Source organism: Pelodiscus sinensis, chromosome 8, assembly GCF_049634645.1.
Source record: "Pelodiscus sinensis isolate JC-2024 chromosome 8, ASM4963464v1, whole genome shotgun sequence".
In the NCBI taxonomy this organism is placed as follows: domain Eukaryota; kingdom Metazoa; phylum Chordata; order Testudines; family Trionychidae; genus Pelodiscus; species Pelodiscus sinensis.
The window spans coordinates 63,962,904-63,986,254 of NC_134718.1; the positions used below are offsets into that span (position 1 = coordinate 63,962,904).

Here is a 23,351-nt window from a genome sequence, read left to right on the forward strand (position 1 = left end):
CAAGATCGCACTAGACATCTGTGGCAGAAGTGGTAACTGAGCTCACTTCTCTCAAGTCCTTGTTGCGTTTCCTGAAGTCGAGACCAAATGCCATCATTTTCCATTGTTTATTAAGAGGAGGATAAATACCTCTGCAGAGGTCAATGCACTGGATTTGCCTATATTGGTTGCACTATAAAACAGCCAAGTGACACGCAGATAAATGGAGCCTCGCCCTGTATTAATATATGCCATAGAAGGGCAGGTTGCTGAGTAGCTCCCAACAGCAGCACTATTCACCTGCTCAGCACCTTGCGGGATTAGGCCTTAAAATCAGTCCAATAGGGCTGTGTGCCTAAGCAGCCCAGGGCACTAAACACACGTGTGTACACCTCAAGTGACTGTGTATGTTCTTAGAAATCAATGACAGTAATCCCCTGTATTCTTCCCACTTAATAAAAGCCCCTCTAGCTCTTTTGATCTACCTGCACTTCCCTGGACATCTCATAAGAAAGTACAAAGAAATAACCTTTTAAAAACACTCCCCTCTTCAGAAAAATGAGAAAAAATATTGAGGAAAGTAACTGTGCATAGAAGGCTCTTCATTTAATGGAATAACCCCTTCTCCAGTGGCCCAGGTTGTGCGCACGCCAGTCCTCACAGCAGCACCGACCAGCCCTAGCAGAACACTTGCAATGTTTACAGTCGCCCGACCTAAATGTTTGGCCTAAAACTGCTATGGATAGCTAGTGGCCAGCGACTATAAGGGCAAGCAAGTCAGCCGTGAGCTGCAAAGGGACAGGAGACAATAAGACGGCCGAGCATCAGATCAGATTCAAAACAGCGTCAGATCTGGATTCAGAGCTCGCCAAAGCCTTCTGGGCTAGAGAAACACACACAATCAGGAGTGAGAACCTTCTCTGCAGCCCGTAAGGAACTCATCAGCAGCTGCTTGGACTACTTGGATACTTCACAATGTGTGTCGTAGGAGACATCCTACTCATTTAAAGCTGGATTTCAACTCTCTTGCGCCTCTAACGTACGGTGCAAAGCTGATTTAACCCAGATACGACTGCAACAGGCAGCCGCAGCTGGCAAACTAGCCAAACCAAACCTAACGGACTGAGCCTCAGTGAGATCCTCACACAGGTCTGCTTGATAAGGCTTCTAACAGCTGGTTTCTGGGTGCAGTTAATGGAACCTGAGAACAGGAAGCCACAAGCCAGCTTACCTTCACACAGTCGTTCAATGATAAGGTCTTTGTAACTGTGCAGATCGTCGTAAGAGGCAACGTGTATCAGGTAGCTGGGAGACCCGGCAATCCTCAGCAGCGTGTCCCTCCGCACGGCCCCGATCCCAATGATAAACACCGACACGCCGCGGCTCCGCAGCTGCTGAGCCGGGACAATCGCATCCTCGGTGCCGCCCCCAGCCGTGATCACCACCACGGCTTTGCTCACCCCAGGTCTCGCCCCCTTGGGCACAGTCATAACATGGTCATGAATATGCAGCAAGGCTCTGCCCATGGAGGCCGACCCACTGAGGAAAGGCACCTGGTTGATGGCTTGAAGGAGAGCCACGCGGGTGATGTGCGCATCCAAGGCAAATGCTGTGCGAGCCCTGGTGCTGTAGACCACCAGGCCTATCTGGGTGACGTCCCGATTGACATTGAACTGCAGAGAGGTGCTGCTGACCAAGTTCCTCAGCTGCAGGAAGTTCGCCCTGCCGACTCCACTGGAGGCATCCAGCGCAAAAACCAGATCCAGAGACTGGGACTGGCAGCCTGAAAGGAGAGCCAACGTTAAGCCTTTCAGAACACAGCTGTTACCAACCGAGCAAAGCCAGAGAGCTACCTCGGGCCTGCTCTTGGCAAACACATTCGTTACTAAGCGGTAATGCACTGCAGCATTCTGTGAATGGGCAGATTGCAATTTACAATTCATTATTATAGGAACTTACAGCCCATTCATACCAAGCAGCTAGAAAAGATAAGCCACAGCTACACAATCAACACAAGCACCGCTGCGTTGGGTTATAATTCTCATTTCTTTTCACTTGTCACACGGCTTTGAGCCAAAGCCCCTGGCCTTTCATCCTGGCAAAAGTCACTGTGACAAGGGGGAACTTTGTAAGGATTTCAGGAGTGGAGCCTTCATTTAAGAGAGAGCGAGGTCACTAAGCTCCACCTTCTGATGAGATACATGCATGTGACCAGGGATGAAGGCCACACTGATTCATTTATTTGTACATTCCTGGTCAGGTGCTTATCAACGTTGCTTGCAGAACAACAATGGAAGAGAGCAGAGTTTGCCGCCTGAAATGGACCAAACACAACAGCGTGGGGAAAAAAGGAAGGAAAACACAACAGCAACATCTGCTTCCTGACTGGGTGCAAGAAACAAAACCTCATCCCCAGAAGACTCACCATCTATCACCCTCTGACCACTACATACCCCAAATATGCTCAACAGCACTGTAGAAGGACTTCAGAAAAACTGAGGAACCATCTCCTGCACCTCACATACTCCAGAAGGGACCACGTCAGACAAGAAATTGTCTCATACTTCCAGACACTGGAAGGAAAGGGTGGGGGAAAGGAAATCTACCCAGAGATCATGTAAGAAATCCAGAACTGCTTTAAAAAAACACCTGATGACAGCCAAGCCATCCAACATAAACAAGCATTGGGAACCAACTACAACAACTCCACAAGCCACAGAATACTTCTCTCATGAGAAATCAAGGCCACAAATTGCCACACACGGACACTATACAACAATCCACCATTATCAATGTATCTACACTCCCCTTAAGTGGAATTAAATTATCTGTACTTTACAAGGAGTTAAATTTCTGTCCCACCATTCTAATACGTGAAGAACCAGAAGAATTATTTTTCCAAACTTGTCCCAAAGAATCTTTTGAAACAATGACGACACCATCCACACCTACCAGGTATCCACTGAAAGTCATAAGGAAAAAAGGATAATTTGACAGGAGACCTCGCAGAGGGGGAAACCACATACTTGATCATTGACATTGATTTCTTCAGGAAAAAAATTGACTGAAATGTTTAAAATTCTATCCACCCCATTCTCTCCACTGCCGAGAGAATGGCTATACAGTCCATGAAACCCAACCACCAGACAGTGACCAAGCCAGTAGACACAGGGGGTTACCATTGTAGTTCTCACTTGCAGTGACTATGTTAATAAGGCCAAATGACAACGCTCCGGGCACCGCCTACTATAAAGAACTCAAAGAAGATCACACAATTCAGTTGGGAATTTAAGGATAGCCTTTCCCCAACCACAAGAGAAACTCTACAACTTCATCTCCCATGAGCTCACCTCAAGGATGTTCCCAAGATACACAAACCAGAGAAGCCAGGCAGACATCTTATTTGGCCCAGACATACTGACTGAAGGAATACCAGACTCTCAGAAACCATCTCAAACCACTCATCGCACAAATCTTCCTCCAGACGACAACCAACTTTCTCCAGAAACTCTGTGGCTTTACCAGCCCACCACCCAATAGAGAAAAGGGAGTGAAAACCTGTCACTGTAGAGCATTCTTTGGTGCACCGACCAGAAGAGTTCACCAGCTTCCACACCACAAAGGCCAGGAGAGTGGAGGAGACCAAAGTTGCAGCACCCCAGACAAAGCTCTAGAAGGGAGGATGCCTTAGGAGCTAATCCCCATTGTAGATTGAGCGTGAACATGTTGCAACATGTCCCTTTCAGCAGCACATAGTAGCTCCCTCCGCCGCCCCCTCCCCCACACACACACACTCCATGACCCTGCTCACCAGCCAGCCAGCCAGCTCTATGGGTTGGTGCAGGAGTCAGGAGCAGACCACAATCCCTCCTGACCATTTTGTGTGTGATTTGTGCCTCTGAACGCACTAAGAAGCGGCAGTCTTTATATTCCCCAGCTGCCAGGGCTAATGTCACAAGCTAACTCTCAAGGTCTAAGCAATGCTCTGTAGATATGTCCTGGATCATGCATCAGTATCAGTGGATTATGTATCATTATGGTGGGGGGAGCTGAAATTCATTCTTTTAACCACCCTATTTCTTAAATAGGGAACATCCTTGAGCAGTGGCCTCATCAGTGCACTATGGTCTTTAGCCTTACCTTGATGACCGTCTACGCTGCAGATTTTCTTCTGCAGTTCAGGGACCTTGTTGAACAGATCCTGGGAGCCGGAATAGACAATCGTTTGCTCTGGATTTCCCGTCACGTCATCCAGCTCCGCTCTTAAGAGCTCGCTGCCTACACCAATTAGGAAGAGCCCTCTGCCCCTGGCATATTTAGCTGCTTCTACCACAGGATCCTGAGCCTCTGAATCCGTGAGCAAGACAACCACACGTGGAAGATGGTCATGAACGTCTGCGAAGGCCGGAGCACTCTTAAAGCCATGCTGTGTAACATACCGAAGGGCTTTGCCAGTTAAGGTTCCCCGTCCACTGAAAAACATGGCATCCACGCTCCTCAGGAGAGCGGGCACTTCCTTATGCTCGCCCGCTTTGACAGAGATCTGGACATCGTGGCTGTACTGGGCCACTCCGACGTTGGCTGGGGAGTCTTCGCTCAACACTGCTTGAATGAACCTTTTCAGGAAGGCCTTGTAGCGCAGGAATCCCTCCACGGTGGTTCCAGAGGAGCTGTCCACCAGGAAAAGAAGATCCACACTGCACTCCAGACCCAGCTTTGGTGCTGGAAGCAAAGGAAGGGAATCAGTGCATGGAATGCAAAAAAGAATAAGCAAGCACATCATGTGGGTCTCCTGAAATCTCAATGATCAGAAGGAAAAGGGAATGCACATCAGAGCTCCTTTGTCAAGAAAACAAAACCACTGGCTGAGCAACATGGTTTTAGACAACAGGAGAATCAGGTCTCAGGATGCCACAAGAGCCTGTAGGAGTAGGGGAATACGTAGCAGGAAGGTTAGGGGGATCTTTTGGTACAATTTGAAACACCTTAAGGGGCTTACAGTTTCAGAGGGTGGGTTCACTGCATTTTCTGAAAATCAGGCCCCTTTAAGGTTTCTCAACATGGGCACTCAGAATTACTGATCCCTCTGGAAATTCCTGGCCCATATGTGCATGGAAGTTCTGCAGGGACCTGAGGGAAAGAAGGGTAGGGGTGAGGAGCCAAGGTACAAGTACTTCAGCTATCCCCCTCCTTCAGCTGACGGATCCACTTTCCATGCCCTGCTTCCAGATCTCCCTACATGCTGAAAGGAGAGAGCCCCTAGGAGCCTGGACACAAAGGGGCTTCTGAGTACAGTGGGACTCAGAGATACCTACTGTGGGGAGGCTGTGAATATTCCCACCCCACCCAGGTTTTTGCATTGGATCAAAATTGCATCGGCCAAGTTTGGTGGATGTGTGTGTGGGGGGGGGGGGGGAGGGGGAGAGCAGCATAGCTAGACCACTTCTATGTAGTGGTCCTGTACTAAACTAGCACTGGTGTGCTGGTCAGCCTGCATGGTCGCAGCATCACTGAAATTTGACCCGGTTGCCCTTCCTGACTGCTAGGGAAGAGGCCTGGCCAAACAGAGTTGTGACCTCGGACACGGGCAATCCGTGCCTGTAAGGCAAAGTGCAGAGACCACCGATAACGGACTTCTGGTGGCAGAGGCGCATGCAGGGTGGGGGTAAAAGAGAGGGGATGCTCGCCAGCTTAGGGGGACGCAGGGGGCCTGCTGGGCAGAGAGGAAGGAAAAGATACGTAGGGATCAGAACAGGGTTCTTATGAGGGGTGGAGCAAGGATTGGAATTTTCCCCTCATGGAAATCTCTCTCAGTTGCCACCACTGATGGGAATCCTTTCTTAAAGCCACAAGGGCTCTGAAGAGCGAGCACATGGGATGATCCCCTCGTGAAAGAGATAAAGCTGAATGTCCATAATGAGCTGTTCAGGGAGCACTAGGCAGCAAGTCCCAGTCCTTCACAGCCCTGTGCCAAACAGACTCAGTCCTTGGAGCAGGCAGAGTTCAAAAAGCAGGGGGTTAATCCCAACCCCAACCAGCAAATTGCATGATCCCTTCTTCCCTGCATTAGAATTCTAGACGAGGGCTGTCACAGGAAGGCAGGCTGCAGAGGGATGGGGGCAGTGTGTGTGCGTGTGTGTATGGGGGGTGTGTGAAAATCAAGGGACATGTGCCCCTCCAATGCCATGGGGGGGAGGGACAAAGGGCCAGATGCTTGGGGGGGGGGAGGAAGGGGGCTAGAGTCCAGGGCCAAGACTACTGGTCCCTGCCCAGGGTCCTGGCTGCCGCCCAGGGCAAGGCTCTGGCCCTGCACGTGCCCCCAGCCTCAGCCCTCCAGCCCTGTCCTGGCCCTACCTCCTGGAGATATGGCATCCACTCTGGACCCCCCACCTCCTTTAAGTACATCCCTGCCCGGGGCTCGGTATGACACAGGGACGAGTTACATGGGGGACAGTCATGTGGCTTATGCCCTCCTCATGTCCCTCCCCAGCCTCCAAGAGCTAACACCACAGCAGCGGATAAGACTTAGACCCACATACCACAGCTGGCATCTCCTCCAAATCCAACAGGACACACGCAGCGGTAGCTTTCTAATCCCTCTGGAACACACGTGCCTCCATTGTGACAGGGCTGGGAATCACAGGGATCTGCAAAGGCACCAGACAAGGAGCAGGAGAGGGCCTAGGTTGGGCCCAGAGAGAAAAATACAGTCACGCTACACAGCCGAGTAGCCGTAAGCATTTGGAGCGTCTGTGCAGTCAGATGGACTCTAGGTCACGTGGAAGGTAATTTTCTCTCGTGTCTCACAAAGGTCTCAAGGAACATTTTCTCTATTCAAGTAATGCACAATTAAGCTAGGCCCTCATGTCTGCATTGATTTGATAGCGTTGCAGAACTCAATTTCTTAAAGGAAACCTATTTACACTGGAACGCTCCCATTCTTGAACCGGGCAGCGCCAACTGTTTGAAAAAGCCCACTTTTGCTAAAAGCTGTTTTGTAAAACCACATTACAATTCAGTGTGAGTGTTGCAATGCTGTCCATTCCTAAGCACAGTTTGCCACCTTGCAACTTCAAGTGCTCGGGAGTGAACTCATGTCCATCAGGGAAATGCTGGAGTAACTCCATTCCAGTAGCTCCACTGATGTAAATCTGAAGTAACTATTAAAATCAAGTTTGGTTCCTCCAAATTCACACCAGTGGTGCAAAGATGAGACTGGCCCATTCTGTTCAGATTCCGTTAGGTCCATATGGTGCATATTCAGCACTTATGCTTCTAGAAACCGGCTTATAACACGGTTTGCTCCAAGGCTACCATGAGAAATGGAGAACACAAGCAGTCCAAAACACTCCGCCGCTCAACATTTCGTCTCCTGGGCTCTATTTATGAAGCGTCTCCCCAGCATAGCATGCAACACGCTACACTGACCGGAGCTATCCATTTCATTTTCAGATCCTACCAGAATGTTCTGCATTGCTTCCATGCCCATACAAACTTTGCTAGACTGAAGAATCTCCATTTCCCCTCCAAATCAGGGCGCTTAAATTATGAGGATGTATTTTCAAAGGCTCCCCATTGCAAGTGGGGAGGTAGCAAGGGGAAGTCCATTCATTGCGCATGCCGATCCCTGCTCCATAGGTTCTGCTTACCAAAAAAAACCTCCCCAGAGTCACAGATGCACTGACTCTGGAAGATAGGCTGCCATCATCAAGTGATTTTAAGGAACCCGGAAAAAAAACCAAGAAGAAACACTCGAATTCCTTCCCCAGGGATCCCCCAAGCTCTTCTACTGCAAGAGAGCTTGGAAAAAAGAAAAGAAAAGAAAAGAAAACAAACTGTCTTTGATAGCTGACCTCTCAGGCTAGACAGGCACATGCACAAACCTGTTGCCTTCTAGAACACAAGAATCAAATCATCATTTTTAAGATGATGATTTTATTAACAAAAACACTAAAGAATATCCTTAATAAAGCATAGTTGGTTGCTAGGTGTTACAGAGCAACTGAGAGAAACAAATTAGAACACAGAGAACATAGTATCTCTGGGTACAGCATAGATAGCAAATGGGAGGGAGCACGTGGATTTTACACAGAGAAGCTTAACCAAACAACCAAACCAAAGAAAAATAGCTTGATCACAACTAAACATACATTCCTCTCTCGACTTATGATCCATACTTCAAGGCCCAGTTTACACCCATGCCCAGTATTCCTTGTAGGCATGGTAATTCTGATTACTGTATCTTGCTCACTCTAGCCCTTAATTTACAACTCACACAAAGAGAAGGGGCAGCAGGATTTAAATGTCAGCACTGTGTCCCCTTGGTTCTTCTGGCCCCCTGCCAACACTCTTAGCGACCTGAGTTTAACCCTTTAGTCACCGAGTGCTGGCCACCACTCTGCCTATCCATCACACTAGCAATCCCCGAACTTGGAGCCTGTTTCTTGCTGGCTCCTGCAGGTGACGAGAACAGTAATTTGGGAACAGTGCAATTCTATCAGCAAACAAAAATGTGAAGAATTTCAGATTAACTAGAGATTAATTTACACCTCCCTCCAGGAGTGAAGGGTTTATTTAACTCAACAGAATGATTTAATTGTTAAGAATATGAGCGAAACAAGAAGTTTCACTCTTTTCTTCAGTGATTAATGAAAGACTGGAAAAAAAGGGCCAGTTCCTCACTAATATCCATTACGAATTATAATCCCTGTTTTTCTGATCCATGCTGGGGAGCTGAATGTGGTTTAAAATAATAACGCGAGTTAAGTTAATCTTTTTCACCTTAGATTGTAAAAAAGATTTCAGAAAGATTGAATCCTACCTGGGCAAGTAGTTCGGTAGCATCTGGCCGGGTGTTTTATCAAGACTTTTTTCCAGCTAAGATAGAAAGATTGATACAAAATATGAAAGTGGACTGACCAAGCATTTAAAGCTTAACAAGACATTTGAAAGACAAATCCTGAAGCTATATTTAGTTAAAGTTTTTGACAAATTGGTCTTCCCTCAGAAAATGCAGTTTAGTCGAAATTGAAACATTTTGTGAGAACAGATCCATTTTTGATGTGATGTGATGTGAAATGTTATGTGAAAAAGTTATAGCAAATTAGTTTGCCTATCGTTTTGGTTCACTTTGTTTAGACTATTTACTATTTATTTGCTGGATTAAAATATTTTATATCTTTTTATAATACGTTTCAATGGTTCTGCCTTGATTTTGTTAAACTTTTCGTGCTGTGGAAAATATCAAGTTTTTATTTCAAAACTGAATAAAAACAAAATTGTGAAATGTTGCAATTTCCCATGGAATGGAAACATTGGTTTCCAACCAGCTCTAACTCTACCGGTTAATGGGACTGTACCAGGAAGCAATTCTTGATCCCTAATCCTTTCACATGAGATCAATGAGTGAATGCTCATTGATCATCTTTTGAAGCCTTGTCTCTCATCTTAAAGGTGACATGAAAGAGAAAAATAGATTAAGTGTGTGTCCTTTTTGCTTGTTTATAACTTGCAAGAGACTAGGAAAGTTTTGTTTTGAAAGATGTATGGATTCCTAATTTTAAAAAAAAATCCTTATGCCAGTCTCATCAAGTCTAGTTTTCCCTAGCTTTTCTGGAGGACTCATTGGGGACTTAGAGAAGTTGAGTGGCATTTCTCAGCCTTTCATGGAAGAGGAAAGGATGCTCAACCTTTAACAGATTTTTCCTTCCAGCAGTTTGTAAGACATTTGAGTTTCTTAAAAAAAATAAAATAAAATACAAAAATTCTGAGATTTTGAACAGCCAGAATAAAAATAGATCCCCATCTCCATGAGTCAAGTTTCACTTCCTTTGTACATATCATAATCCCATTTGTTTCCCAATGTTTTCTAAAGCAGACAAGACCTGAATTTCAAGCATAAAAAGCAACGGGGGGGGGGGGGAGGAGAACCCACCAACAATCCTTCCCACCTTTCCTTTTCAAGACTTCTTTATGTCTTATATATTTTGAAGAGTGAGTGAGTTTGTGCAAAAAAAAAAGTCATAGTTCATGATTATCTACATAAACAATCTTGCCACTTAAATTAGCTGAATGAACTATTTTTTACACTGGAATATGTTGGGTGAAAGATTTAAATAATTATTTTTGTTTTTCATCAAAAAAATCATGACTATTGTGATTAGAGTTCCTAAAATATTTACTAACAAAATTAAAATCGAGTCACCTATTCAACTATCATTTTAGTGCAAAGAAAATGTTTACTATTACAAATCACAAAATAATTCAAATTAGTTATGGAAAGAGTAATGGAAGCTTTAAGAGTTTCTGATTCAAATGTACTATGTATGTTAATTATTCAGTAAAATGAATAACGTTTGAAGTTGAAATCCTACAAATTTAAAACTGTTCTCTTACTTCCCTTTTTCAAGCACATTAATAAAAAATTCTATTACATACATTTAATTTCTTAATCTTTCCTATAAGTGTAATCTACTCAAAATGACTTTGCCCAGTCAACAACAGGCCTCACCTGCTCATCAACTATGTTTTAGTTGTCTATTTGTTAATTGTCTATTTGTTCAAGAACTCCTCCTAAATGGTAAGAGCTAGGACCACCAAATTCAGTATACAGCTTCCAATGATCATAACTTTAAGCAAGTTAAGGGTTTGGTTGTGCCAGGAAAATGGGATGTGCCTGGAATGGAATTGCTTCTCATAAAACGATACAGAAAAGAGAATCACTGGACAGGTGAAAGGGGCTGACTGGGGGCATGTTCCCCACCATCCAGGTCTACCCCAGCCTTAAGCCTTCCACCCCCCAGATGCCCTTTAGGGAGGATGGGGGGCTGAAGCTCCACATACACACCCTAAATTCATAAAGGACATTGTTGATTGTTCCCCTTCATCCCTGTTAGAGAACGAGGGGGAAAGTGCACAAACTTAATTGAGTTAAGGACCAGAGCAATGCCGGGTAAATGTGCTAGTTGCTAGTACATCATAAAAACAATTTTTTTAAAAGGTCACTTTAAAATTACTTCACTTACTGTACAAAAACTGCTGTAATGAACTTTTAAGACGGCATTCAATGTAAAGATCTGACAAATTTTCAACAAGCTTTCAGGTACATTCTCACCTCAGTGTGAGGGGAATCTCCTTGTGCAACTCGCTGACATTGACTCGATAATACACTTCTTTGTTTGCAGCCTATCTGCTCAGCATTTGCTTCAGGAGGAGCGGGAGCGAAGCCTCTCCGTAGGGGAGAGTCTCCCAGTACTCTCGGGACAGATATCCCTTGAGAAAAGGACTTCCCTGAAAATAAAAGCTTGCATGGCTAATACCGGAACTAGCTGGATTCCATACAGCATCTACAGTCTGTCTGGGATTTACCCACTCTCTGTACTGCATAGAACACAAACAAGTGTTGCACAAATAGGAATTGTGTGAAATACATAAATGAGGCTGTTTACACAACAAGCAGGATGGTCAAGTGGCTGGGGAACCTGTCTGGGAATCTGGGTTTTACCCCTGGGCTTTACCACAGATCCTCTGGGTGATCTTGAGTAAGTTACTTTGTCGCTCTGCCTTAGTGTCCCCTCCCACCTTTTGCTTAGATTGCAAGTTCTTTGGGGCACAGATCATCTTTTACTATATCTACACACAGAGCCTGGTCCAACCTCAGCTGTGGCCACTAGGTGCCATTGTAATATAAAGTTACAGCAAATTATAAACCCAGGTCATCCAATCTAACAACAGACGTGTGTGTGTTCTGATTTGGTGTGCTCTATTGACTTAGGAGAGAAAGCTAGCTGACTCACCTGTAAAACGGACAGAGCGACGTATGCACTGCATTTGGTCTCTTTGACCCTTTCCAACACATATAGCTCCCTGCCAGCTCTTTCACCGTCTCCAGCGTCTTGCGTTCGCAAGGGTGAGATTCAATGCTGCAACCTGGCACAAAGAGCACACACAGGAGAGAGAGGGCATGTGTCGGCAAGTGGAGCTGTCTGGGAGAAGAAGCTGAACCAGCTGGGATAGTGCTCACACAGCAAGGCCCGCTTGTCTCATTGCCCAGCAAAGAGAGCTTATGGCATTTTTTCCACAACCTCAGCGATGCCACAAAACAGGTCACATGCTGCTGGGAGGGCAGGCCAGTCCTTTACCGGACTTCTGGCCACAGCTTCTCTGACCTGCTTTGTTCTGGCACAGTTCCTGCAACCACAAGGCCATCCATGTTGTTCTGTTCCACATAGGTTCTTATACCACCCACATCACTGTGCTATCTAAGCACCTTCCAGTGGTGGATTAAGCAATGTGATTTACATGGTCATGTGTGGGGGTCTTTTTGAGGATTTTCATCTCTCCTCTATCTTAAGTGTTTATATGGCCCCGTGCCTGCACATCTGAGAGCCTTGCTGTCTTTAATGTATTTCTCCTCAACACCCCTTTGAGGCAGGCATCATTTCCATTATAGATGGGGGAATTGAGGCATGAAGAGACAAAGTGACTTGACCAATGTCACACAGTAAAACTGTGGCAGAGCAAGGACTCCAACCCAGGTCTCCTAAGATCTAGGTGAGTTCCCTGATCACCAAACCATCCTCTCTCTCTCACACACATTTCCCTGGGCAGACCCGAGGCTATGAGCAGTGCACACAGTGGTGTGTCATCTTTAGACTGAGGCTAACCTGTCACAGCCTCCGTTTCTCTCCACTAGAAGAGAAGCCATCCCAAAGGGGTTGAGGTGCTGGCTTCAGAGAGCAGCTCCGGAAGCAAAAGGCCATGTTGCCAACCCCGCTACGGAAGTGGAAGGGAAGACAGTCAATAGCAAACACGCCCCAGGGGGCGCCAGAGTTACCTGGAGACACAGCGCTGCAGATGGCAGAGCTGGTGAGGGTGCTATACAGGCCATTGGCAGCATCCGCTACATGTTCGGCAAACAGCACGTGCTGCTCAGCGGGGTCACTAGCCAGCATGTGCAGCTCCTCCCACCTGCGCAGGGACAGGACCAGTTAGTTATTCTCACGGCACGGCGGGGCCAGACCAGTCTCGGCAGTCACAGCGTTATTTCCTGGGCGGGCAGTAGCAAGAACACACTCTCAGCAAGTGCCAGGAACCCGGTAAATCGTCTCTTCAAAACCCACTGACATTGCTGCAGACCCAGAGCAGAGCACTTCTCTGACCAGCCCCCCCCCCCCCTCACCCCTTTCACAAACCAGCCCTTCTGTTCCACATCCACAGCCCCCCCATGGGTGCTGGGTCAGTCTGTTTAGCAGGGGTGCTGAGGGCCAGTGAACAAAACTGTAAACCCTGCCCCCTATGATGGAAACCGTCTCATGCCAGAGGCTGCTGCAGCATCCTCAGCACCGGTACCCCTTCCCAAATTGCACCTCCCACTCTGTGATTGTCCCTTGCCAACTTGCAGTGGTGGATCGACCACTGGGCCAATGGAGCTCTGGCCAATTGGGTGGCCCCTAGAAAATTGAGCCTGATCCCCCTGCCTAGGAGATGATCCTGCCGGGGGATAAGGGAAACCCCGGCCCCTGGAAGGAGTACCGGGCAGACAGAAGAAGTCCCTATATGCTGATTCTTCTCCCTGGCAAGGGGACAAGGTGGGGCGGGGCTGGGGCAGAGGGGATTGCGGGTGGAAGGAATGGAGAGTGGTTCCCCCTTGCTCTGGCCCAGGGCCCCACAAACCCCTAATCCTGCTCTGGCCCACCTGGATCCTGAAGGCAATGGCTAGTCTGTTAGCAGTGCACCCTCCCCCCCGCACAAGACAATTTCCTACCTTGGAAACTTGACTCCCACAGCAAACACTGTGGTGCCTCTGTCCTTCAGCTGCTTCGCAGGCATTGCTACACTGCCTTGCGATTTTCCATCGGAGAGGACGATCAGGATTTTAGGGACAGAGGAATTTCTGCCACCCGGGAAGCCTTTCCGGAGAACATATTTCAGCGCGAGCCCCGTGTCTGTGCTCCCACCTCTGAAACAAGCAAGAGAAAATGGAAGGAAAGGGAAGTGGAGGGACAGAGGTTTCTGGCTAAACTTCCTTTTCCTTCCTTCCTGTCCCCTGCAATTCACGTTGAACAAAGAGTGAGGAAGGGAGAGCAGCTCACCTGGATTTCTCACTGGTTTCATTTGTTGCAGTTAGGAAGGTAAAGGAGGAGAAAAGCTAACTATGACTCATGAGAGCAGAGCACAGCTTGTAGATACAGGTCCAAGGTGGAAAAGCATTCTGGGTATTAATATGCAAATAAAGCAGTACCAAGTATCCTAGTCAGGTTTAGAATTCAATCACCTGGCCACTGCTACCGGCACTGGGGAAGGGTTGTGAAGTCTGCAAAAATTATCAACTTCCATTCATTTTTGTCTTGGACACCGACATATTGTAACAATGGCACATTGTTTCATCACGTTATTATTAGTAGTCTGACAGTAGGATAGAGAGACCAGGATCCCTTTGGACTAGGTGCCGTACAAACATATAGCCAGAGAGTTATAGTCTAAAGCAGTGGCAGGCAACCTGTGGCCCATCAAGGTTCTACATGTGGCCTGGGAGACATTCTGTTTACCGTTGCCCATGCACGGGGTAGTCAGATTCTGCTGGTTTCCACCCACATAGATTTTTTCCGCTACCAGTTTTACTGAAGTGCCACGCGTGTAAAGCAAACGCATTTGAAGTGAGGTGTGTGCTGACTGCACCCAGCATTGACTGAGAGCCAGGCACTCCCTCGGTATCCACTTCAAGCGCCGCGACACTTCAATCAGCACCCTCTGCAAATTCTAGGTATGCAAGCACAGTGAGCAAAACTACCCTATCCTGGGAGACCATCTTGGTTATGACAGACTTGTGGCTCACTGCGATGAAGGAGGGCCACGCATGCAGCCCATTCACGAGCCTATTTGCCCATCACCGGTCTAAATCGACAAGGAAAGGAGAGGAGTAGGGAAAGGAAGTACATTTATTCCCATTTTACAGGTAGGGATTTAAGGCAGAGAGAACAAATGTCAGATTTTCAAAGGAGTTCCAAGGAGTGACGATCTCAGCTGTTTGTTTTTTTTTTCCTCCAATCTGGACATGAGCACTTAGAGACAGGCCCTTATTTGGTGTCCATAGAAATGATGGTCTCTTATGAAATTCTGGCCCTAAATTAGGTGCTGAGTATTTGAAAGTGTGACCATGAGCTCTCCTGAAACCTGGGCCGGTTACGTGAGGACAAAGGTCATGCAAACAGATCTGGGAACTTACCTCATGACCCCTAGTGAAATACCCGACACACACAGCTCTGTCCCTTTCTGTGCTTCTTTCCTCCATGTCTAATTCAGAGAACAGTCCATAAACGTAGCTCTTAGAAATGCATTTGCAGTGAAGTGTCAACCAACCGAATATTTTGGCAGTCACAGTATTTTGACACTGCAATGGGAATGCCCCATTGGAAGAATCCTGACAAATTCATGCTCTATTTTGGTCAATTTCACAGTCATAAAATCATAAATTTCATTATTTCAAAAATCATAAATGTCATGATTTCAGCTATTTAAATCTGAAATTTCACACTGTTGTGATTTTAGGGGTCCTGATGCAAAAAGGAGTTGTGGGAAGGGGGGGAGAAATCACAAGATTATCAGGGGGGTGCAGTACAATATCCTTGCTTCTGAGCTCACTTACAGAGTCTCCCAACCAGAAATCTTATTTTTGGCAACCTGGTAGCTGGAACCCACCCCTTACTATTTTGCTTATTCCTATATTTCAGCCTTTTATCCAAAACTAGGTGAAACAGTCATGTGCAAAGTGATTATTTCTGTTAGATCGATCAACATTCTTTTGCCATTGTTAAAACACATTTTCAGTGCCAAGCTAAATTCCAAGTATCTAATGGGGTTTCATCTTCTCTGCTCTCAGTGGCTTTGAAACAACAGCCAAAGAGAAGCTCGTGTGTCTCTGCTACACTTCCCCGAGAACATTACACAAAAGGTTTTCTAGACTGTATAATTAAGTTGTCACTGGAAAAAAAAAATATCCTTACAGATTTTGCTTGCTTGAAGAGGATCCCGAGTCTGTTTGCAAACTATGGGCCATATTCAGAATTAGTTTAGACACTTTGCCTAGTGAATGAGCTGCTACTCTAACCCTTTTCTGCTGAAATTCTACAGTCTGTGAGTAGGGATGTAAAATCCTGTTTGTTTGATTAGGACATTATGTTTAACCGGTTAACTGATTAAAGGGGTGCAGGTGTGGGGAGCTGCTCTAGCCCCACAGGGTTGGACTGGCCCCCACGTGCTGTGGCTGCACTGGAGTGGTCCCCCTTGCCGTGTACAAGGGCTGATCTGGACAGCCAGCTGGAGCAGCCCCTGCCTGTGGCCAGAAGGGAGGGCAGGCCTGACACAGACAGGGGCTACTCCAGCCAGCCTGTCAGAGCAATCCTTGCCAGAGGTGCCCTGCCAGATAACCAGAACTGGTAAGCCTCACCCGTTAAAGTTAACCAGCCTACTGGTTAACCATTCACATCTTTACCTCTAGGAGATCCTCTTAAATTTGTCCCATCATGGGCTTAATCTAACATGCTCTACCAGACAAACAAATGAAATTAGGACTTTTTTTTTTTTTAAAGAGATGATTTGGGCTCCAATTTTCTTTTACAGATTAAGGCTCATTCGACACTTGGAAGTAACGTGGGCGTAACTGTGTCAGTCAGGGGTGTATTGGAGCTGGGCTTCTATTGATGTAGCTAATGCTCGGGGAAGTGGTGTCCTTTTGTTGGGGTACACTGTGTCTACACTAGGGAGCTATGCCAGCATACAGTACTTCCTCATTTCTCTTCAAGTTTCATGGGGACCTACAAAGATTCAAGGTATTGCTCTTAAAGGAGTTAATCATCTGGACTTCGAAGTGATCCCGTACCGCACCAAAAGGCCATTTTAGTGTCAGACCACTGCCCTGACACATGGGAGCCCCACATTCAATTTTCTTTCTAACTGGCCAACCCAACAGGGAATGAAAGTGTGTTTCTCTCTCCATAGTAACCCCAACAATTGATTAGCAGGCACTGATGATGAGCTATGAAGGGAATCTACTGCCTAGTCTGCAGAGACAAGCACAGAACACCAGGCCTTGCCAGAAAACGTGCATACCCTAAAAAAGAAGAGGGCCGGCTAAGAGAACTTACCTGAACACAATCTTCTTGATTTTCTCCTTTACTTCCTGCTTGTTTAAATACAAATCCAAGGGGAATTCCAGCTGGGGAGTTGAGCTAAACTGTATCACTCCCACTCGGACCTGAAAGAAGAGGTTGAATAGCAGGAGGAGCCGGGAGGCTTGTATAATGTTGATCATGTGACAGATTTAGGTACACTGAATTGTTTCAAGATGAATCACGTGCTTCTCGGTGCCCTTCTTGGCTGCGACCCTCTAACAAATCCCCTTCGCTCACATTCCAAAGGGGAGGCGGCGGAGCTGGGCGGTAGAAGCTCATTCTGAATGTTCCTTGGCAGATAGTACAGAGGGCACCAGCTGCTGAGTAGTGAGGGGAACATGGGGAGCTGACACCCCTTGCCCTTAGCCTGCCGCCATTTGCCCCTGCCCTGGTGCCTGTGCCCTGTCTCCACCCCACCCCACCAGCTGGTGCATATGCTTCTGCCCCTCCACCAGGTGAAATGTCTCTACCAGGCCCTACTGTGGCAAGTCCCAAAAAGGGCAGTGAGGAGAGGGAGTTTAAAAAACTCCCTAAAAGCTGGAGCTGTAAGGTTTTCCATGGGTCTATGGCAATGCAGAGTCAAAACTGCCCCATATTCAGTTTTCATGGAAAGTCTTCTAAGTTGTCTAACCCCACAGTTGGTCCTTGACTTAAGCCAAGATCCAAGATAAGGAAGGAAAATGTTCAGGAGCTGAGCTGGATCCAATCCCTTCTCATTTATTTTAATTCATTTTATCCGGATTGGATCTAAATGCCAGGCACTTGGACTCTAATCAGAATATCTTAGCCAGCCGGTCATATGCAATCTCTGCGGGGCATCAGCTCTTATAGCAGGCCTATTGTGACAACTCTCCAGTAGCATGAGCCCTAGGGAAGCTAGATTGTGCTGGTGTGATGGTAAAACCAGAAGTGTCTGAAGCAAAAAACTAGAAGATGGAGGTGGGGTATTAACATAAAAACAGGGCAATATTTGTTGTACATGGAGAAATTGCTCTTAATCACATAGAGACAGGAAATCCAATGGAAGCTCCTCACTTGTTCTTTGCTGGATAGGACATCTGGCCCCTGGGGTTATGGTCAGCCAGGAAGGGCACAGATCCCAGAACCAATCAGCAACCACCACTCACCAGCGGGAAACCAGAAACACTTATTGCAGGCAGGTGTCTATAGGCTACCTTACCACATTGTTGATGGCCTGCAGTGAAATCCTTCTCTTCTACCCATTCACGTCAATTTTCAAATACAGAATACTTTTAAAAAGAGAGAGAGAACAAACAGGACTTCTGCGGGCTTCATAACCACTTATATCTATGAGTTAACTTCCTGGGATCAGTTCTGCAGCCAGGATTTCCAAAAGTGATTTCTGGGTGCCTGCCCTGAGATGAATTCAAGGGGCCCAGTTTTGAGAAAGATTTGTACACCCGTCCTCAGAAAAATCAGGCTATTTTATTTAGTCATGCAAAAACAAACAAAAAAAACCAAAACAAAAACCCACAACCCTCACTAATCACCTGGCTCGTAGCCTTTAATCTGCGAGCTCTTGTCCCATTGTTGTTAAAATGCCAAATGGAACTTGAAACATTTGCAACATATACATGCAATCCAGCCTCGGCAGTTCATCCAACCTCCCCACAGCCTACTCTGCAAATCCTTTAGCTCCCTCCCTCCGCACAGCTCTAGTGTTTTTCATTTCACTCTGCACCAGTGACGGGCAACCAGGACTAGTGAGTGGGCTGCTTGAGTGGCCCTCCAGACTGAAATCCGTCACGTGCACTATCCATGACCCCACGAGTAAATACATTTAAGACATGGAATGCTGACTACTTCAAAACATGCAGAAGTGCTTTAATCCTTCATAGATTAATAGAACGGTCATCAACTTCAAGAGATAACGAAAAAGACACATTTACACTTACTTTACAACATCAGGCTCCAGCCCGGCCTCTTTCCTGCCCCCTCTCCCTAGTGCGTCCCCTCTCTGCTCCTCCCACACATTCCCAGCACTTCCAGAGCGCTGATTTGCAGTATTCATTCATGGGAGAAGCAGGGACAGGATGCAAATCAGCTGATTCATGGTGCTCCAGAAGTGCTGGGAGGGAGAGGGAGGAGTAGGTGAGTGTGGGGCTCCAGTGCCCCAGTGCATGAAAGATGAGGGCTCAAGAGGCAAACAGGGGGGCAGAGAAGGAGTGCGCGGACCACACATAGAACTCTGATGGGCCACAAGCTGCCCACCACTGCTCTACACTGACTGTCGTTGGATGTTTCAGGTAGAGCCCTGCTGTCTGTAACTAAAACGAGACGTTTGCTGCCACACTCACCCTCTCTGGACTGATGTCCAAGGCATCGCAGAGTTTGCCTGCCAAGTGCTTAGACCTCTCAAAGCTTCCTTTGCCAATGCTGTGTGACCCATCTAACAGAAGCAGGATATCTACTGGAGCAGAGCACTGCATCACTAGAGGGGAACAAGATAACATGCTGTCAGGGTTACTAGGATAATACAAGCAGTCCCCGGCTTACGAACGGGTTACGTTCTGAACACCTGGTCGTAACTCGATTTGGTCGTAAGTCGGAAATACACTTAAGCACTCTGCCAGTGCTGTTCAAAAAACTTGGCGAACATGGTTCTCAACTCGAAAATATCATAATGGAGTTAATGGAAGGTTGGTCATAAGCACAGATGGTCGTAAGTCAGTGTGTTCGTAAGTCGGGGAGTGGCTGTACTAAACTGCTCACGATAGTTAAGACCAGAGCAGACTGTGAAGAGCTTCAAAAAGATCTCACCGAACTAAGTGATTGGGCAACAAAATGGCAAATGAAATTTAATGTTGATAAATGTAAAGTCATGAATAGTGGAAAAAATAATCCCAACTATACATACAATATGATGGAGGCTAATTTAACTGTAACTAATCAAGAGAGGTATCTTGGAGTCATTGTGGATAGTTCTCTGAAAACAGCCACTCAGTGTGCAGCGCAGTCAAAAAAGCAAATAGAATATTAGGAATCATTTAAAAAAGGGATAGAGAATAAGACAGAAAATATCTTACTGCCTCTATATAAAACCATGTTACCCCCACATCTTGAATTCTGTGTATAGATGTGGTCGTCTCATCTCAAAAGAGATATATGGGTATTGGAAAAAGTTCAGGAAAAGGCAACAAAAATGATTAGGGGGTTTGGAATGAGTCGCATATGAAAAGAGATTTAAAAGACTGGGAATTTTCATCTTGAATAGAGACTAAGGAGGGATATGATAGAGGTCTATAAAATCTTGACTGGTGTGGAAAAAGTAAATAAGGAAAAGTTATTTACTTGTTCCCATAACATAAGTACTAGGGGTCACCAAATGAAATTAATACAATTTGCCAGATGATGTGGTGAAGATTAGGACTTTAACAGGGTTCAAAAAAGAGCTAGATAAATTCACAGAGGTTAGGTCCATGAATGGCTATTAGCCAGGATGGATAGGAATGGTGTCCCTAGCCTCTGTTTGTCTGCAAATGGATGGCAGGAAAGGGATCACGTGATGATTATCTGTTGTGTTTACTCCCTTTGGGGTACCTGGCATTGGCCACTGTCGGCAGACAGGATACCAGGCTAGACGGACCTTCAATCTGACCCAGCATGGCCGTTCTTATGTTCAGGGTACATATTTACATACAGGTGACAACAGAATTCACTGAGACAGGTTTACAGAAAAAAAAAAAGCCAACTGACTTTATCGGTCTCTCTCATCCTGGCATATAGGATTTCCACAGTACTGCACAAGCCCCCTCCCTTGGAGTTCCCAAAGTCCAATAACCTTTTGGTTGGGTTCCTGGCACTGCAAAACCATAATCAGTTCATCCTGAGGACTTGGGGTTTCCCCATATTCTCACCTTAAATTTTAGCCACCTAAACAGTCTTTACCATATTAAAGCTCTTAATTAGTAGATTCAGGTTACCCTGTTTAACACAGACAGTGCATCTAGACATCCACTAAGATGCTCCACAAGAAGATGCAGAAAAGGCTAGGCAACAGTGACTGATGAAAGTTTGTATGTGGAAGACCTGACGTGTAGCAGCTGTAGAGAGGAAGAATGGTCCAGTGGTTAGTGTGCTTGCCCAGGACTAAGGAGATAAGGTTCAAAATCGTTGCTCTACAACTGACTCCCTGGGCAATTGGTGATGGGGACCATGAGTCAGATGTGCCAAAGCTGAACATCTAGAGCTAGGTGCTTAGAGAAGGGCAAAAAAAAAAAAAATTAGAGCAGCTTGAAAAAGTAAAAAATAAATCACATAAAAAATGTTCGCAGTTGTTTCACAACAGCTGAAAACAAGCCATTTTCTCTCCCTCTTTTCTTTCACGTTCACATCCTTGAAGATTTTATCAGAACAGTTGTTTGCATTTTGATAATGTGTGCAAGATACATTTCAAGGAAAAATGTTGCAAGAGAGATAGCAAAAATGAAGACATATCAAAGAAGTCAACAATTTTTCAAGTAAGTTCGTTTTCAAGAACAAAACATATTTATTTGAAAAATGTTAATGACCTCAAACTTTTGTTGTGGGTGAGGACGTCCCTCAACTATGCTGAGAAAAAGCAGATTTTGGGCAAGTGGCTAAAAAGACATCTTTCTTTGAATCCCCCTGAAGGAGTTAAAACACCCATGAGGTATGTTAGACCTGTGTTTCTCAACTTTTTTTTTTTTAAATAAAAAAAAAAAGTACCCCCAGTATCTCCAGTTTTCAGACATTTTTTTTCTACAGTTGCAACACATTTGTTTAAACAATTTAATTGTAACCAGGTGGGCGATAAAATGTTTGGGTGTAAAAAGTACAAAAATAATAAAACCTGTAAAACTTAAAACAAAAATTCAGTTCTCTCCAAATTTCAGTTGTGTTGATGTACCCTTAAGGGTACTCATACCACTGGTTGAGAAACACTGTCTTAGAGTAACCCTTACTAAGCATGGGGTCAGCTTTAAGCCTTTGACCAGGCCCACGGACTTCAAATGGGACCGATCATGTGCTTAAAATTAAGCACATGCCAAAGTGCTTTCCTAAACTGAAGTGTTCAGCATTTTGCAGCCCTACATGAGATATGTCAAACAAAAAACAAGTGACAGAACCCCCCTGAAACAAACACACCCTGTCACGTTATTGGATTCTAAAGATCACTGTTGCACCTATGGGGGGCTGTTTGCCCAAAGTCTGTACAAAGGGGGCCATGTGAGGTGTCAAATAAAAGCTTGTGTTTTACTGATTCTGTATATGCTATTCATGTACTTGTATGATATCTGTATGTGGAGTTATAAATATGTAATCTGTGCTTATGCTGGAAAATTCTCTGAGACAGAGCAATGGGCAAAGAATGTTCAGCCAGTGACTAGGCTAATTAGCAAAGTTCCAGGGACAATGGATCTCTAGGTGCCAATACACACCTGAGGAACGCGTCTGGAAATCTAGAACCTGCAGACCAGCCAGAATAGTGACTGCTGACACCCCAGCTCTCCCTGTACCCCAATCAGCCCCGGGCTTGCACACAGATGAGGGGTTTTAGAACCCAATCTCACCTCCCCCAAACGGGTTCTTCCGGTCCCAGAAACCAGCCACAGGTCCCAATCAATTTACACTCTGGATCTTACCCACAAGATGACATTGGGCTAATCCTTTAGAATCTACAACCTAAAGGTTTATTACTAAAAGAAAGAAAAGCATGAGAGTAAGGTTGTCAAGGAGAATACATCACATGCATCGAATCACCCAGTTCTTGATACAGGCTCTTCGCTCAGAGAATTTTCCAGCATATGCACAGATTCCATATTTATAACTCCACATACAGATATCATACAAGCACATGAATAGCATATACAGAATCAGTAAAACACAAGCTTGTATTTAACACCTCACATGGCCCCCTTTGTACAGGCTTTGGGGCAAACACCCCCCCTCCCCCATGGATGCAACAGTGATCTTTAGAATCCAATAAACATGACACACCCTTCCCCCCCAGTCAGAACTTGCAACCTATCTAATGACCAACTGTGTCAGACACGTTTTGTCCAAGAAGAAAGCAGAAAAGCCTTTTTTCAAACACATTATTTTAAAACCACAAACTAGCTGATCTGCTGGGAGGCTTTGAGAGACAGGTTTCAGCAAGGCCAGTGTATTATCCTAGCCTCAAGCTGCACTGACACGGTGTCCTGGTATCACCTAGGC

General features: G+C 45.8%; 1 protein-coding gene across 11 annotated transcripts in view; it reads right to left on the reverse strand.

Moving 5' to 3' along the window:
- The window catches only part of VWA2 (von Willebrand factor A domain containing 2), a 75,814-nt gene that overhangs the window by 35,439 nt on the left and 17,024 nt on the right, over positions 1–23,351 (reverse strand). For all 11 annotated transcript variants that reach the window (XR_012905708.1, XR_012905709.1, XM_075935429.1 and 8 more), the window contains 9 exons: positions 19,469–19,602; positions 17,124–17,233; positions 13,745–13,939; positions 12,815–12,948; positions 11,775–11,907; positions 8,801–8,856; positions 6,519–6,626; positions 4,120–4,701; positions 1,211–1,762 (listed from right to left, as the gene is read on the reverse strand). Coding sequence is in view for 9 of the 11 variants with exons in the window: in XM_075935429.1 (XP_075791544.1) it covers positions 1,211–1,762; positions 4,120–4,701; positions 6,519–6,626; positions 8,801–8,856; positions 11,775–11,907; positions 12,815–12,948; positions 13,745–13,939; positions 17,124–17,233; positions 19,469–19,602 (2,004 nt within the window). In the remaining 2 variants the exon portion in view is untranslated. The remainder of the gene's footprint in view (positions 1–1,210; positions 1,763–4,119; positions 4,702–6,518; positions 6,627–8,800; positions 8,857–11,774; positions 11,908–12,814; positions 12,949–13,744; positions 13,940–17,123; positions 17,234–19,468; positions 19,603–23,351) is intronic.